General features: G+C 37.7%; 1 protein-coding gene across 3 annotated transcripts; it reads right to left on the bottom strand.

Moving 5' to 3' along the window:
• Positions 1-1,115: 1,115 nt before the first annotated feature.
• Positions 1,116-16,468, bottom strand: daxx (death-domain associated protein). 3 transcript variants are annotated; one of them, XM_038302840.1, is made up of 11 exons: positions 16,167-16,468; positions 14,325-14,590; positions 12,321-12,764; positions 12,085-12,216; positions 11,890-12,006; positions 11,543-11,774; positions 10,744-10,904; positions 10,457-10,616; positions 6,489-7,026; positions 6,209-6,347; positions 1,116-3,139 (listed from the first exon to the last, which is right to left on the bottom strand). In XM_038302840.1, exons 2-11 carry the CDS (start codon positions 14,571-14,573, stop codon positions 3,080-3,082), a joined length of 2,232 nt encoding a protein of 743 aa, XP_038158768.1. In that variant the 5' UTR covers positions 14,574-14,590; positions 16,167-16,468; the 3' UTR covers positions 1,116-3,079. The 3 variants fall into 3 exon arrangements, with proteins under 3 accessions (XP_038158768.1, XP_038158767.1, XP_038158770.1); XM_038302839.1 differs by having other exon boundaries at positions 3,000-3,139; positions 14,325-14,593; XM_038302842.1 differs by having other exon boundaries at positions 3,000-3,139; positions 6,209-6,344.
• Between the last annotated feature and the right edge of the window lie 780 nt (positions 16,469-17,248).

Genomic DNA, 17,248 nt, shown 5'->3' with positions numbered 1-17,248 from the left:
AGTTACTTTTTTTGGTTTGAAGTCCTTATTTGGCCTTTTACCAAAATATGTAAAAAGAAAAAACAGAAATACATTTTTGATATTAATACTTTATTACTATGCGATAAGTCAAAATTATTTTTTGTCTTCTGCCCTCTGTTATCAGGTATATCTGATTGTGTACAATAGGATTTTGAGCAAAGTTTTTACCATTAAATTATGCAAAAGGTGTCAGACGCAAAACATTTCAGAAACCGTATGTATCAAATATGATACATTTGGCAATTATAGGGTTATTTTTAGGTATTGGTACTACTTTACATGTTTTCCATTCACAAATTAATTCCATGAGCAATAATGGGAGCAATGATTGCAACTATTGGTTCAAACAAATTATCAAGGTAATCAACACCAGGTTGTTTGAATTCCACTTTAGAAACACTGAAACTTTTGAATTTAAAGCAACATGTTTTGTATTCTGCTTTCTAGAGAACATTCTGAGGAAGAACATCCAGCTGTCAGTAAATTACTTTAAACACATTGGCTATTCTACAAATAATGATCAAAGCACAGCAGGCGGCCCGCCTCTGAATGCAGAGCTACACCTAATTGTAACGTTGGTTTAAGACATTAAACACTTCTGGTGTTTTAAACCCATATTTATGTTTATATTTAACTGAATTAAATCGGTTCTGTGGAGCAGGTTGGGGTAAATGATGGTAGGAGATGTTGGAGCCAGTTATATGGCTCAGGGGGAGCTTTGACTTCTTTACACAGTCGGGCCGGTTTGGATAAGATCGTCCTTAGTTTCATTTTTCTACTCAAGTCATCTTGGTCTTGAATATATTTTTTTAATAACTTGAAACCTTTAAGAGTAATAAAATAAAAAAGGAAAAAACAACAGAAATGTATGAGGGTGTAAATAATTTCCCCATTCCAATCCTTCTAAGATATTTGCTCTATCACAATAATTTAAACTGTTTTCTTAACCATTTAATTTATTTTTAACAGATTTGAATTAATCAAAACCTGGTTCGCCTCTTAAAACCATTTCAAATATTTAAGATTAAATATTTAACAAAAAACACAGGCCTTTTTTTTTTTTTTTTTTACCAAACTCCCATCATTTATTTTTGTACCAAAATAAAATAAAAAAAGGATTTCACAGTGAAGGAAAACTCCAGTAGACAGAGGAGCAGAAATGTGTTCGACTCATTTCTCTATCCTGACGCTCTGAAAAGAGCTTCTACCCTGATGAGGACAAAAATTCACCCACGAGGTAAAAACAAAACTTTCACACATGATAAAAAGAAACGGCGGTGAGAGAAATCAGATAAAGTCCATCGCATCAGAGCTCAGCTAATGACGATTAGCCTCAGAACAGTGACGCTACCAGAACCAACAAATACGTTTTATTCATCGGTTCCTGAAGATGTTTTCACAAAAAATTCAGAATCTGGGAAAAATATCAAGATATTTCAGGGATAATAAGTATCAGTAAGGATCAGAAAGAGCTTTTTCAGCAGAAGGGAGAAAAATAAAACCTTAAAAAAAAGAGATGATAAACTAATGGAGTATTTTTACTGTTTTAATGATTGTAGAGATTTTCATCCATTAATTTTGTTTTCAGTTAATGTTCTACTCTAGTTTTTTCCTGCATTTGGATTTAACAAGAAATTTCTCTTCTAATATTTCATTAAAAGTTCATTTAGAGAAACCAGTTCCATCAAAACAAACTTCTGAGTTTAAAATATGATCCCTGCTGCTTCCTTTAACCTAAATGTTTCCAAACTGTTCCCCTTATCGGAGCATTTAATGGCCTGTTTTCCCCAACATGGCTCCTGAAGGTTTTTGCATAAATCCCAGAAAAAAAAGCACAAGGTAAAGTGTTTAGGTCTACTTTCTAAGGCGGATTAACACGCCTCCTAATGCTTACAGCAGAGGCAGGAGAAAACAAGGCCACATCTGGACGCCTTAAGCAGGTAAACTTGTCTAACTTCCAAAGAGCATGAAACTAAAGGATCATGTGGCGCTAAATTAAAATATAATCTGCATTTCCTCCCAGATTTTAAAGGAAGAAACAGAAGGTTGAGCATAAAGTAAAACTTTAAATGAATCATTTTCACTTTTAGTTTCAATGGGAATTGCAAACATTGGTCAGCAGGTGGCAGTGTTGGCTACTTTAAGTGTTGCTCAGTTACAAAGGAAGCATCTCTGACCAGATTAGACTTAAAAAACAAGCTAAAGACATTGCAGGGATTATTCCTATCAGCATATCAGTTTTGAAATGTAATAATTGGATGTTTCCTCTGATTGTGTTAGTCATTTACTTGTTTTAGTAAATGTTTTTAAGTGTGGAAACATCAAAACGAGAATCCTGATGCTTGGGTATATGAATGAAATAGATGAAGAATCTGGCATTTGTTTTTTTTGTCTTTTATGGGTTTGTTCAAAAGAGAGAAACTAATCTGAAAAAAAGATAAACTTACTTTATTTTGAATCTACAAATCTGTTTCTAAGGGCCGATAGAAAAGGAGAAAATGAGAAGTTCCCACATCTCTGCTGCGCGTCACAAACCAAACCAATCGCCTCGGTTTATCCCGGCCGTCAGCACAAGCAGAAAATCCATTTAAACAGAAAAATCCCTTTTATAAAAAAATACCCCCCTAAAAAAAACTGAGTTCATGTACAGTTCATCATCGTCGTCATGGAAACCATCAGGTCCTGTTCTTATTGACAGGAACTGGACTCAAATGGCATAAAAAACACAAGCACCGGCTGGAGAAACAGCATCTAGATCAGCTGTTCTCACTTGTTCATGAGGTCTGCACAGACAAGCTGTTAGAGAGCGCCTCCCTGCTGGGGGGAAATAGAAACTGCACCTTGATGAGTGGAGAAGCGTCAACAACATCCCAGATCAGTTATGTGTATTAGCTGTGAACAGAAACAGCTGCTCCTTGATTTCGACTGATAGTCTGTGATACTGACTTTTTGAGAGGAAAAAAAAAATTCTGTTTGTTCCAGTTCTTCTGGGTTTGGCAGAGATGGTCTGAAAACACAGCTTCAGAAGTGCAAGAAGAAAACTGATGCGTTCAGAGATTCAGTCCGAGTCTGACAGCACGATGATCTCGTCTGGGTCACACTGGGTCGCCACGTTAACCTGGAAACAAACAGATTCAGTCAGAAAATCCAGAATAAACATTATAAAATTATAAAATTTCACAGGAAATTTTATAAGATTTGGTCCAAATGGACCGAGTACGAGAAACCAATTAGATCCGACTTCACTTGATTGTTATTCTGAAATATGTCTCGCCCTCTTATGTCTTTGTGGTTTTTATTACTCGAGGTGGAGCAATCCCCATTACTGTTTAATTCTGTTCATTTTTTGTTATCTTTACAATTAAGTTAGTGATATTCTGTTAAAAATAGGCAACATGGACAAAATCACTCGGACTTTCTGCTTATATCTTCAGTTATAATCTTTAATGGATGAAGCTGTGATTACTGATGTGATGGAAATCTGTCTTTCTAAATAAAAAATAAAAAAATGTAATTAAAATTTCATAGGAGGATTTATTTCTCTTGTTTGTAAAACCTGGAATCATTTCCATTGGTACTGCCTGAAAGCTGATCTCTACAAACTGATCTTTTCTGGTTCTGATGAACGCAGATTTTTGGACATTTTCTCCTTTTTTTTTCTCTTACATCAGTTCAAACTCTGACATTAAAAACAGCCAACATTAAAGCATCTTTACTCTCTACTTGCTCTCTGAGAAACTGAGGATTTTTCTACTGTGACTTGTTTACAAAGAGACATCCACTGATCAGTTATTGTTTCTTATAATCAGTCTACCCACATCAGCAGAGCTCTTCTGTAAAATGACCTAATTATGTTCATGAGCCGATTGTTTAGCGATTCTCTAATTCATCGGCCTAAACAACTGAACCACCGAGGACTTAACTAATAAACTAAAAGAGAAATCCAAAAACCCAGAAGTCCTTGAATGACACATCTGAATCAAATTAGGATCTCTAAACTCCCAGTAAACATTATGAGCATCTTTCAGTTAAACATGTCTGACTTTTTATACTTTTTATTCTGCATCATAACAGCGATGAGAAAACCTCTGAATGTGAGCAGGTTTGAATTTGGGAAAATGGAAAAAGGAAAAGATTTAGAAATGTAAAAAAAAGGGAGCAGATAAATAAGAGGCCTAAAGAGGTGGGCTCACTAACGCATCACTTCTTAAAGGAATAGTACACCCAAAACATGATTAGCCTTCATTTTCTACTCACCCCCATGCTGAACAAAACTCTGGAGTACTTTTTTGATATCTCAAATGCATCTGGAGATCTGGGAGGCTTCTTGCTGTCTGCTGACATTCAAATAATGGAGGTCTATGGCGCCCGAGACAGAAAGGTCCACAAAAGTCCACAAAAACGTGTCAATATTCCTCCATACTGCTCGTCCAATGTAATCCAAGTGTCCTGAGTGGGTAGCATCCAGAATTTACTCGAAACGAAGTCATTTAGAATGTTTTTAGAGCCTAAACAGTAGTGTATAGGATTTCCTAATAGCGCCCCCATGCGCGCTCACGATTCTACGGAAGCCGGCAGACCAAACCGGAAGTCAGCGTCAGCGCATTCAGCTCGGCAAAGAACTCATGCTCTTCCTCAACACTGAAGTCCTCAGACATTTTTCTTTCGTTGTTTCTTTCTTTGCACAGGTAAACAGCACATTTCTTCTTCTACGCTTGCATTACTGGCAGAGCAGACGCTGACTTCCGGTTTGGTCTGCCGGCTTCCGTAGAATCGTGAGCGCGCATGGGGGCGCTATTAGGAAATCCTATACACTACTGTTTAGGCTCTAAAAACGTTCTAAATGACTTCGTTTCGAGTAAATTCTGGATGCTACCCACTCAGGACACTTGGATTACATTGGACGAGCAGTATGGAGGAATATTGACACGTTTTTGTGGACTTTTGTGGACCTTTCTGTCTCGGGCGCCATAGACCTCCATTATTTGAATGTCAGCAGACAGCAAGAAGCCTCCCAGATCTCCAGATGCATTTGAGATATCAAAAAAGTACTCCAGAGTTTTGTTCAGCATGGGGGTGAGTAGAAAATGAAGGCTAATCATGTTTTGGGTGTACTATTCCTTTAATGAGATTATAATCATTTAAAGTTGATCAGTTTACATATTTAGAAATAATGAATCCTAAATATAAATGATCTTCCAACATGTTTCTGTAAAGTCTGACCAGGGTAAATCAGTCTGCTGGCATTTAGTGCCTCCTTCAGTGACTCAGTAGCTGTTTATCAGCAGCAACAGAAGCAGTCAACAGTCTGGGTCGATAAACTGGCCTCTATGAGGTTCTAGCAACAGAAACTAAAGAGCAACAACAAACATGGCGGCTGTGAAACTGACAAAAATAACCAGAGGAGGGACGGCTGCTCTTTCTATTTTTATTCTGGTTCAAATTAACTGTTTATCCTTTTGTTTAATTTTGGTTTAATTTACACACAATCACACAAATGAATAATTCAGAGTGAAGAAGAACTTGTCTTAAAAAGCACGTTAGATTGTTCCGTCCATTTACTGGAAGGGAGAACGAGTAAAAACAGGAAGTAGATTCTGCGTCTGAACCACAACCAAACCCACAGGAAACGCTCCTCCTATTAGCATCTATCTGAGTCTGTTTAATTCAGGCAAAGGATCTGAGGAGTTTATCAAGTGATAATAATAAAAGGCTGTTTTGGTTCTCGCCTCATAAACGAACAGCTCTATAGTTGATTTTAGAACCTTCTGCCTGATTGGTTGGGCTGTTTCTGTACGGCTGCTTCCTGATCTGAATCTTCAGTTAATCGCTGCGTTCACATGGAAATAAATCACATTTAAACTTGTGAACCTAATTAAGTCATTTTTTCTTAAAATGAGTGCATTTTTTCTTGAATTAAGGATTGAAGTGAGGCACTCTGCCAATGGAACAAGACAATTTACACTTTAAACAAGAAAAAAACAATTGCATTGTCTTATTTCAAGTGCTTAATATCTAGATAGCGTATTTTAAGAGTAAAAATACTAATTCCATTGGCATTTACCTGCTCAAATTAAGGGTAAATGCACTTAATTTAAGACATTTTTACTTATTTTGAGATTGTTTTTGCAGTGTGCTGCTTTGTTTCCTAACCAAACAGCTCATTCTAGCAGCTCTATTTCTGCACCTTGTTCTTCTTGGGAGGCGGCGTGGACTCTAAGCTGATGATGGGGTTCTTGGTCGGCGTTTCGAAGACGGAGGATTCCATTTTTTCTGGAGAACTGCAGCAAATGACGCCCATGTCCAGAGAGATGTCTGCATCGCTGCTGAGGAGGATGAAGAGGAAACAGGAAATAATAAGGAATGAAAGAACAAAACATTCCAAGTTAAACTCATGTTAGAGTAAATCTGACATAATGTTTAGTTCTCGTCGGGTTGAGGAGCTTTAGATGAGCTCAAACGCCTACCTGTCAAAACTGATCTTCTGTTTTATATTTCTAGAGTTCGTTGACCTCGTTTCCTCCCTCTTCCTCTTCTGGCTCCTGGTGGTCCTCGGGCTGGGGGGCGGGGACGTCCCGTTGGTGGTCTGGGTGTCACTTTGACCCACTGTGACGGTTTTCTGCTCTGGGGAAGGATTCCCATTGGTGGAAGCTGATGGGTTGACCTCCGTAGCTTTTTCTTTGACCTTTACAAGAACAACGGACAGCTGACTGGAGGAGGTGACGGACTGCTGCGAAGCTGCTGGGCTCCCATTGGTCGACGGTTGCGGCTCGTTGGTCTGCATGGCCTCCGATTGGCTGGGGCTGTCTCTTGGGGAGGGGATGTCGGTCATGGGGGAGATCTGGGTCTCATCGGAGTCAGGATCACCTTCATCCTTCAGGTCTTCTTCATCAGCTGCAGCGACACTTTCTGACTGATCGTACGTCTGGTCCTCCTTGTTGTCGACATCATCGCAGCCTTCGTCCGCCTCGTTATCGTTGTCATCCTCGTTATCGTCATCATCATCTACAGAGAAGCATTTCGAAATGATAAACACCTTTTAGAGCTTCAAACTTTTTCTCTTTACTACCAGAAGCTCTGAGGCGCTTTATGTGACAGACCAACAGGAAGAAGGAAATCTGGCTAATGTGTAAAAAAAAAACCTGAACTCTGACAGCCCTAAAGTCAAAACAAACCAAACATCTGAAGCCAGATGTCACCTTATTACCAAATAAAATCCAGATGTTTTTCATTTAGTGCAGCTTTTCTGCTTCTGGCCTCAGAGGTTTGATAGAGACATCAGAGAAGCAGCAAAGAGCCAAAGATCCACGGCTCAGTTTGGATCTTCTTCCTTTCTATATATTCTAATGGTTGGAAGAAGCAGAAGCTATCGTTGAAATAAAGTTATTAGAGGCAGTTAGCAGTGGGCCGTACTGCTTCCCTTGTAAAGGGCTGAACGGAGGGCAGTTGAATGCATCACCTCAGCAGGAAGACATTTTGGTTACATTTCGTCATCAGAAGAAACAGAGACACTGGTTAGAATCGGAGGGAAATATCCTGGAAGAAAAGCAGAGTAGCTGCAGGCTGGAGCCTGATGATCTCCGTCTATCCAACCATCAACCCTGAACATACAGGCAGAGCTACATGGAACGGTTTAGATTGATTCAATTCAATTCAGTTTATTTATATAGCACCAATTCACAACACGTCATCTCAAGGCACTTTACTGTTCAACCAGAACCAGAAGTTTTCTATCCAAGGAAAACCAGTTAATTGCATCGACTCATTGACTAGAAGGCAATCCCTCACACTAAGCATGCTTGTAGCGACAGTGGAGAGGAAAAACTCCTTTTTAACAGGAAGAAACCTCCAGTAGAACCAGGCTCAGTGTGAGCGGCCATCTGTTGAGGCCGACTGGGGTTCAAGGATTAAAGGATAGTGATGTGCTAGAATGGCCTAGTCAAAGGCCACGAAAACCAGAATTTTTAATTTTTCTAGACGTCCTTCATCCAACATGAGGAAATCTGGAGCTTTTTATTTTTATTTTTCTCTCACTACACAGTTAGTCTCCTTGTGTTGTTCCCATAAAACCAGATGAAATGTTGGAGGAAATATTGTATAAATATTTCTCCCAAAGTGTAGTCAGAAAAACCTATTTCCTGTATGATTCCTTCATTATATTTTATTTACTTTAACATTTTTCACTCAGGCCTTAAAGCTGCAAGGGTATACAGTGTCTGGGTGAGAGGAGTCATTTTTTTTGTTTGTTTGTTTTTTGTTTTTTTTAGGGATTATTCAGAACACAATTGTTCCCCTCACAGGTGGGACTCTTTCCCATGAATGATTCAACATTTTACTCTTTTCTCTTATTGTCTAATGTTTGGATTAACTGCATGTGGAAACCTTCACAGCTTTTCTTCATGTTTTAAGTCAATGGAAGAAACTTTGTCTAGATGAGAACAGAGCAGAGCATCGAGCAGCTGCGTTATTATTGTCCTGTCTCTCATCTTAGTAAAGATAAAGATCCAACTGAGTGAATTACCATCGATCTCCTTTGTTTATCTGGATTACATAGATAAATACTTCTTACCAACGACAAAAGCTAAGTAAAATAAATATTCCTGCGAGGAAAAACAGGTTTGACCGTCCTTTCTAAAGTCCTGCTGGTTGTGAAACTATGTTGGTTGATATATTTGTCTTTAAACACAGATCTATAGATCTAGAACCAGCTTTTAGAAACCAGCTCAGACGCCTAAAGACATGGAAACTATCTACTTTACTACTTTATGCATCTTTGCATCAAGCTAAAAAGTTAATAAACTAAGCTTTCATGCAGCCAAAGCTGGATTTAGAGAAAATCATTCATTTTAGACTAATGCATTAAAACAATTAATGTAAAAGTCAATTGGTTGCTCACATCTGTTTTATTTTAAACCTCTTTATGTCTTATTTTCTCTGAATGAAGGAAACTGCTGGATCCAATCTTTGCATCATCGCTTTGATCTTTAGGATCAAAATGAAAAATTATTAAGATAATTTTTCCATTCGTCTCTCTGCGCTTTTTAAACCCTGATATTAAATATCTGAAATGCTAAGGCTAATGTTTTCCACGGCTTATTTAGTCAAGACATTATGGAGTCAGGATAAAAGTTAATCATCTTCATTATGGAAGAAACAAATGTTTGGAAATGAAATGGCAACAAACTGAGAAAATACCCTTTATGATTGTCCTTGATCTTAGAATGCTGTTTATCATCTGGATTAGGCTGGAGCCACTGAGGTCTCATCATTTAAACACAACATGTGTGATGTGGTGATTTGGCAGTTGTGACCCTACAGATCTATATAAAGCTTCTTTTAACTGTCATTCTGGGCCCTTCCTCAGGAAGTGAGCCAAGTAGGCCTATTATATGTAACCCAGGGTTCCTACAGCATAAGGAAAGTTAAATTCAAGACTTTTTAAGACTTTTTAATGCCACTTGAAATAAAAATTCAAAACCAAATTCACAAGAAACACAAGAAAAACCTGCTTGCGACAACTTAACCCAAAGGTTTATTCTAACATAAACCACTGCACTAATGTTTCAGATTTTGAAAAGCTTCCCATACAGGAAGAAAGCTAAAAACACACAAATGACAGATATATTTTAACAATTATTTAACTGAATTCACAAACTTTGTTTTAGCAGGGAACAAAACAAATCAGTTTTAAAGCCACAACATAACCAGTGCATTTTTTTAATAAAAAGAAAAACAAAATTGTCAATTTTAATGCTTTACTTAGATTACAAAAATAAATCGTAACAAAAATAATCCTATTTATTGGTGTTTTAAAAAATAAGACCAACGAAAAACTGATTTAAGACATTTTAATACCAATTAAGGCCTTAGTTTTATTTTGAAGAATTCAATGCCTTTTAAGACTTTTTAAGGACCCGTGGGAACCCTGATAACCTGAACCATTTTCTCTGATTTAATTTTGTTAAACCTCCTATCATTCCAAAAAAGTAAAAAAAAACATTCCACTGGACTTTGTGTCAAAGTTTGAAGACGTTTCACTTCCCATCCAGGAAGATTTTTCAATTCAAAATATCAGAAATAGTAAAATAAAACCTTGTTTCTGCTTAGAGAACATGCAAATTAAACAGTATGAAATGGTTTGCCCCTTTTCAATGGGTGTCTTTTTGGTTTCTTTGTTAGCCTGCAACACCCCATACCTGTCCATGTCTCTGAAAAGGAGTCTTAAAGGGAATTGTTGGCCTGGCTAAACAGGCGAGGTTTTCTGTTCCCCTGTTAAACTTGCCATCATGTTTTATGGTCATTAAATGTACATATCCCAGGACCGAATCAGGGAGACAAAGCTCCAAGGTGTGACCACAGCAGCTTTCTTTAATACATAAAGATATTAAGGAGTTTCAAGGGCCTTTATAAAAATAAAAGAGCCCCCCAGTCTGACCTGCGCCGTCATGCTGAGTGCTGGCCACGATCTCTTCCTCTATGTCTGGGTCCGATGACTCATCCTCTTCATCATCTTCCTCTTCTTCCTCATCCTCCTCCTCATTCCGAGACGCTCCACCGGCCTGCTTGGCCTTGGCTTCATCTTCTAATTTCTGATTCTGGGAATAAAGAAAGTAATCAAAGCTCTGCTGTGGTTTAAATTGAAGAAAAAAATATATAAACCTAAACTTTTAACAATAGTTTAAAGAAACAACATTGAACTACTGAGCCGGTCTGATCTTTCACCTCCTTGTCTTTCTCCATCCTCCGCTGCCTCTCCTGCTCCTCGGTGTCGTCCTGTTTGACGGCGTATTTGGTGATGACCTCATCCAGACGGGATAAAGCCACTTCTCTGTTGGAGCGCAGCTTCCTCATCAGAGAGGGGTCCGACAGAGCCGGGTCGGTCGCTACAGACGGCGAGGATGAGAGAAGAACAGGTAGAAAGGAGACACTGTTAAAACAGGAACATATAGAATCACTAACAGGCCTCTATATGCAGGAACACGGAATAAGAAAATAAACAGGAAAAGCTTTTATCAAGAGAACAGCAAATGTTTAGGAGTTAACTGAATCTTCTTTACTATAACTATAGATATATCTGTAACTATAGATATATCTATATATCTATATATCTATATATCTATATATATATATATATATAGATATATAGATATATACACACACCTTTTTCTCATTTTGACACATTTCTTTTTGACTATTTGAGGCGATGTAACTCCACTGTGAGATCAATAAGTCAATCAATCAATAATTCTTAATTTCTTTTTCTTAAATTATTTACTTATTTTTAAGTGTTATTTAACCAGGAAAAAATGAAATAAAAATTTCAGAAAAAGAAATGAAGAATTATTGATTGATGATTGACTTTATTGATCTCACAGTGGAGAAATGTACTCGTTACGTCGCCTCAAATAGTCGAAAAAAATCTAATTATAGAAAAGTGATTAAAAAGAAAAAGCAAGAAAATATCATTTTCTTTCTTAATTCCTTTGCAACATAAAGACCAACTGCTGCCCTGAAGTCTCACCGGGTTTATATGTGTCTGTGAGGCGCGAGCCGAAGTTGTAGACCAGATCTAGGTGGCGCCGCTCCTGCAGGCGGCTCCCGGTCTCTCTGAAGGCTTCGGCTGCGATCTGGTTCAGCTGCTTTCTGCTCAGACACAGGTTGTGGCGCTCGTTGACGCGGATCACCTGCTGCAGGATGTCGTGGTAATCTGGAGGATTCCTGTGAGCCTCGGGACTGTTGATGAAACGCTCAATCTGTGCAGCAGAGGAACAGGGACGTGGACAGAGATTAATATAGACTGTTCAAACTGTTTATGTTGGATTATAATCCAGATACTTTCCATGATTCCTAATGATAAAATCTTCTCACCTTCTTGTTGATTTCTGGGTAGCGGGTCCCTGAGTAAGTGATCCTCTGTTCGATCACTCTGCCTGTTAGCGTGTCGCAGCCTTTCAGTTCACAAAGCTTTTCATAGATCTTCATCATCTAGAGAGAAGAAGAAGTTACTGTATTTTTATTTCTTCTTTAAATTGGAGCAGCATCTGTGTCTATAACTCTACAGACCTTCCGCTTCAGTTTGTGCTCCTGGATGTACGTCGAGTCTTCAGTCTCCATGTCGTCTAAGCTGAGCTCCGCCTGCTGCAGTCGGTAGATCTCATCGTTGTAGAGCTTCAACAGGTTCTCTAGATAAGCAATCTGAAATCCAGAACACAGGAATCGTCAGTTGGGTTATTTCTGAATTTCCTTTGAATCTCTTTAGTTCAGTTTTCCTAAGAAGACACTTTATAAAACGAACTCACCTGTTTCTTTAAAGACCTCCTGGCCTTCTTGTCGGTCTCTTGATTTTCCTCTCCAGCTTCTCCCTTTTCTCCTGAAGAGGAAGGCTGGTCTTCCTCTTCTGGTTTCACTTCCTCATCCTCCTCACCTGCCTTACCTTTTACCTTGTCTTTGCTTTTCAGCGTTGTAGAGGTAGACTGATGAGAACCCTGTTCTGCTGCGGCGGGCTCCACCTTGGTGAGGGCCTGCCTCTTCTTGAGCGCGTGCTGCTGCAGCACAGTGCACAGTTCTTTAATGTAGACGAAGGTTTTGGATTTGCTGGCCTGAGCTCGAGTCAGACAGTGTCCCAGCGTGTTCCTGAACTCCACGGAGCACAGGTAGTCGGGGCAGGCCTTCCCATGTTTGGTTTGGAGGAACGTCAGAACCTCCGGGCAGTCCTTCGTGAGGGGCGTGCAGTGCTGCACAAACTGAAGCCAGAAAGAAGAAGCACGAAGAATTTACTTTGTTCTAAAGCTTGTTTATCAAAATTCAAGTATTTTAAAGAGAAATCCTCTGAATGAAACAGCTACATTTTCTGTTTTCCATTTACACATCAGAGCAAGGCTCTCTGTGTTATAAATAAGGCTTAATGATTAATTGCATTTGCTATATTATTGCGACATAAAACAAGATTTTCTAACCGCAAAGGCCGTGATTTGAAGGGTCACGTAATGGGGTTGAGGAGCACGGAGGGAAAATCAATCCTCGCCTGTGCAGAACTTGTTGAACAATGTCCTCAGGGTGGACAAAAACTGACAAAACTGAAAATCTGGTACCAAAGAGCAGCATTACGTCACCTGTATGGAATTATTTGGGGTTTAAAAACAGACGACGCTGCACAGCGTCAGAAGTTGTGCAGGAGATACCTTTCTTATTTTGCTACGTCACTAGGTGTCATGACAAACCTTTTTCAACACTTAAAAAAAAACCACAAATCCGTGTATCATAGTTGCATGACTAGAATAAGAACTACCAGTGCCTCAACATCAAGTGAGCAGAGTATTAGCTGACAGGGATCATAGACCGAACTGTTTGAAAGCGTTACTCTTTATGAAAATTATTTTAAACTGCACGATCAAATAACTCGGGCAATAATGGAGTTTATAGCTAAAGACTTGATACCTGTTAGTATAGCGACCATGCCTGGATTTACGGCTTTGGTAAACACGATGGATAGGAGATATTTAATGACTTTACGCACATATATACGCCAAGTCGCCATACCTGAGCTATACAAAAATGCAGAAAAAAAGTTGCAGCGGCGCTAAAAGGAGAGGAGTTTTTGCAAAAACTACTAATTTGTGGTCAAGCTGTACAGCGTAGCCAAACCAGAGCCCAATACAATATATTGACGAAGACTGAGTGAAGATATTATTTACTTTATTCTTCAAAAAGATTTTCTTTTTTAGGAATTAAAAAAGTTTATATGCCTGTTCATTTTGTATTTATTTAAAAGTTTGATTTACTTACAGAAACTTCAACTGGTTGAAAGAAGACTTTGTTCTCTATGCTTTCACAATCTGCATTGACAGTAATCTTATTTTTTATTCATTTGACAGTTTGATTTAAGTACAGAAATGTCAACTGGTTGAAGGAAGACTTTGTTCTCTATGCTTTCACAATCTGCATTGACAGTAATCTTATTTTTTATTATACCAAAGCACAAATATATGAATCCCGCCTTTATTCAATTGTTTATTTATGACAATTAACATCTGAATCTGGATCACCAGTTAAATTAAATCCAGCAGGTGAACTATGGGAACCAGGGTTTAGTTTACATCAGTAATCTAAAGGTCGTTCTTATTTTGACATCAACACCAGGAGTGTTTGAATGTTTAGAAACAACATGTATGTACATGACCAAGCAGAAAGGTTTATGACACAGAGATATTCTGCTCTAAGGGTCTGGCCTTCCAGAACCTTTATTTTGAAAATTGAAACGCCATAGAAAAGACAAAAACAGATTCATTTTATTGTTGTCTCACCTCGTCGAACAGCTTCTGGTTTTCGATCTGCAGAGCGTTTGTGTTCTTCTTGGCAGAGGAAAAAGGTGATTGGGTGATGTGGGTCGACACCCGGTGCTGATTCTTAGGTGACGAACGTCCTTTAGCCTGATGCTTAGAGGATGAGGGGGTAGCAGCAGAAGATGAAGGCTGAGGTCTCGCTTCTTCAACATTATCGTCATCATCAAGGACTATGATCTGATCGGCCAAAGAGGCGGGAGCCACCGCCATCTGAGTTCTGAACGGTTCTATTTATGGAAAAGGAAAGAAGGCACAAAATATAGTGTAGTTTAGAAATCATCAATAAGTGGCTTAAAAAACATTCAGAGATCTAGAGGTGGATAGAACAACATTTAAGCTGTTTATTTGATAAAAGAGGGCAGCAATGGGATACACAAAATTCGTTGTGCAATAAGATACTGGCACCCCATCAAGACTTCTGACTACAGGCTATAAATAACCAAAACCTGTAAGAACTAACATGGGTAATCGACTCTAGCAGGAGGAAAAAAAAAATGAGTCTGTATGTTTTTTGGTGTTTAAAGGTAGAAGATTATCGGCTGTTTTTCCCTGATAAAAAGTATGTATAAACATTCAACTAAAATAAAAGTTTGATTAAATTTGATCTGACTGTGAAGAGGGTCGAACATTTATAAAAGATCTACTGTAGAAGATTTTGTGACCAAGTCTAAAAGCTTTTTAACAGGAATCAAAATTTGGGGATTCTTGATGGCAACATTTGACAGATTTTAGTGTTTCCTGTGAGACACATAATCTACTCAGAATTTAAGCTTTTAAAACATAAATGACTGAAAATGTTTTGTCATTGTCTCCTTTCTATCTCCTCTTTCTTTCATCTTTTCTCTTTTTTCCTCTTTTTTCCTTTTTCTTCTTCTGTTTTTCTGCTCTGTTTACATTGCAGTGTCCATATAAACTGTATAAACTCCCTGCATAATTATAATAAAGAAATTTATATGCATGAAACAAGTGGAGCAATATGGCAATTGCCATACCGCTACACTTGTGAAAGTAAAATCTGTTGGGCTCTTTTAGGCATCAAGACAATTATTCTTATTGCCACAAAAAAAAAACAAAAAAAAAAACATAAATGTTAATATAATTTAAATTAAAGCCTTCAAAAAATGTCTTAATTTTTTATTATTTTTTTATCAATAAATATTGTTTAGAATTAAATTACCTTGGTCTTGTGAAAATTTTGCAGACATATCTAATAAATTGGAAAAAAAAAGAGCTATTCCTCATTTTCTATTTGGTTCAGATGACCAACTCTATCAAATAACCTGCAGCTTAATGAGAGCAAATAAAATGTGTAATAAATAAAACAGTTTAACATATAGAAACACAACAACTAAATATAAATACATTTGAACTTACAAGCAACTGATATGCATTAATTTATGAGGACCAACTTAAATATTTTCAGAGGTGGTGAACATAGAGTATTTGCACGAATAATGGTGCACCTGATGAGCCCATATAATTAGTCTAAACAGACATTTAAACTGCCAACTCCATCTAACACATGACTACAGGATAAAATAAAAGGTTGACTCCAAATTGGAGGCTTTACAACATTTTAAGTCAACCTGAAGAAAAGCGGATTCTGCTGCCTAACAATAATAAACATTTTCAGTAGAACTAAAGTAATACATCCAGGGGAAATTTAATTAAACAGACGGTTTCTAAACATTAAGAGACAGCGAGACAATAAAAAACTTAAGTGAGAAGTGAAATTGGTTGAAGATCCAAAGCAATATTTACCACTTTTTAAACCCAGTTTAGGATATATTAGAATGTACTCACCACTTATTTATGAGCTGTTTGAGCTGAAAACAAAAACAGAAAGCGATTCACAGTAGGGCATGGCAATTCCTATGGTTAGCTCATGTTAGCATTAGCAGCTAGCTAGCATTTTAACATTTACTAACAAAGATAAGGCTACAACATATAAAAATGTGTTAATGTTTGTGTATCGTATGATAAACTAATGAAAATGATCAAATATTGTATTAAAACCTCGTCAGAACTACTATTTCAACGCACAGGGCTTGAAAACTTAGCTATGTTGTCAAAGGAAGACCCGCTAAACTACGATAAGCATCAAAGAATCTGATTGGTGGAGCAACAGTTGATGGTGAGTGAAACGGCTCGCTATTGGACGATAGAATGAAAGCGCGTTTTCTTTGAGTTCTATTTGTGGGTCTCATTTCGACTTAAGAATAATTTACTGACACCTAGTGGACAAAGTTATAAGAAGGAAGCTGTTTGTGATATCGGTAAAATAAAGTTGAACTTTGAAAAAAACAACAACAAAAACCTGTTTTTTCAACAGAGGTGACTAAAACGCAACAACTTTAGCACATTTTTCCTAGGAAAAATATTTGTATATTAATAATCTGAGAAATTGATACAAATGAATTTAATTCAGTTTATTTATATAGCACCAATTCATAAAACATGTAATCTCAAGGCGCTTTATAGAGACAATTTAACTAGATCATACAGACAAATTAATTAAAAAATTTCTATATATGGAAAACTAGCTGATTGCATCAAATTATCGATTTGAAGGCAACCCTTCACAAATTACTCGGATTTAACATTTGGTTTAATGTCACATCAGGTTCAGCAGAAAAAAAACAAACAAGCTATAATTGTTCATTCATCTAACACTGCAATAGACCCATAGAGTCTAAGGTGAATGATTTTGATTTAGTCGTTCCTAATTTTTTGAGAATTTTAGACTAATTTTACAGTCATTTGTGGGGGAGTGGGGGCCTAGTGGTTTGGGCATTGCGCTTGGGTCCAGAGGTTCTGAGTTCAAGCCACACTCCCACAGACTGGGTCCTTGAGCAAGACCCTTAACCCCACATTGCCCCACAATG

This window comes from Cyprinodon tularosa, unplaced genomic scaffold (genome assembly GCF_016077235.1).
Source record: "Cyprinodon tularosa strain WSP-4 unplaced genomic scaffold, ASM1607723v1 ctg5, whole genome shotgun sequence".
Lineage (NCBI taxonomy): Eukaryota > Metazoa > Chordata > Actinopteri > Cyprinodontiformes > Cyprinodontidae > Cyprinodon > Cyprinodon tularosa.
This window is presented reverse-complemented; position numbering and strand designations above follow the sequence as displayed.

What these genes read in the sequence shown, in the direction of transcription:
- daxx (XM_038302840.1), bottom strand. Translation starts at nt 14,573, where the DNA reads ATGGCGGTGGCTCCCGCCTCTTTGGCCGATCAGATCATAGTCCTTGAT. An exon ending in ACCAGAAGCTGTTCGACGAG is followed by an intron (nt 12,765 to 14,324) that starts GTGAGACAACAA and finishes TTCTGGCTTCAG; the next exon opens with TTTGTGCAGCACTGCACGCC. An exon ending in CGCCTCCCAAGAAGAACAAG is followed by an intron (nt 3,140 to 6,208) that starts GTGCAGAAATAG and finishes GTTTGTTTCCAG; the next exon opens with GTTAACGTGGCGACCCAGTG.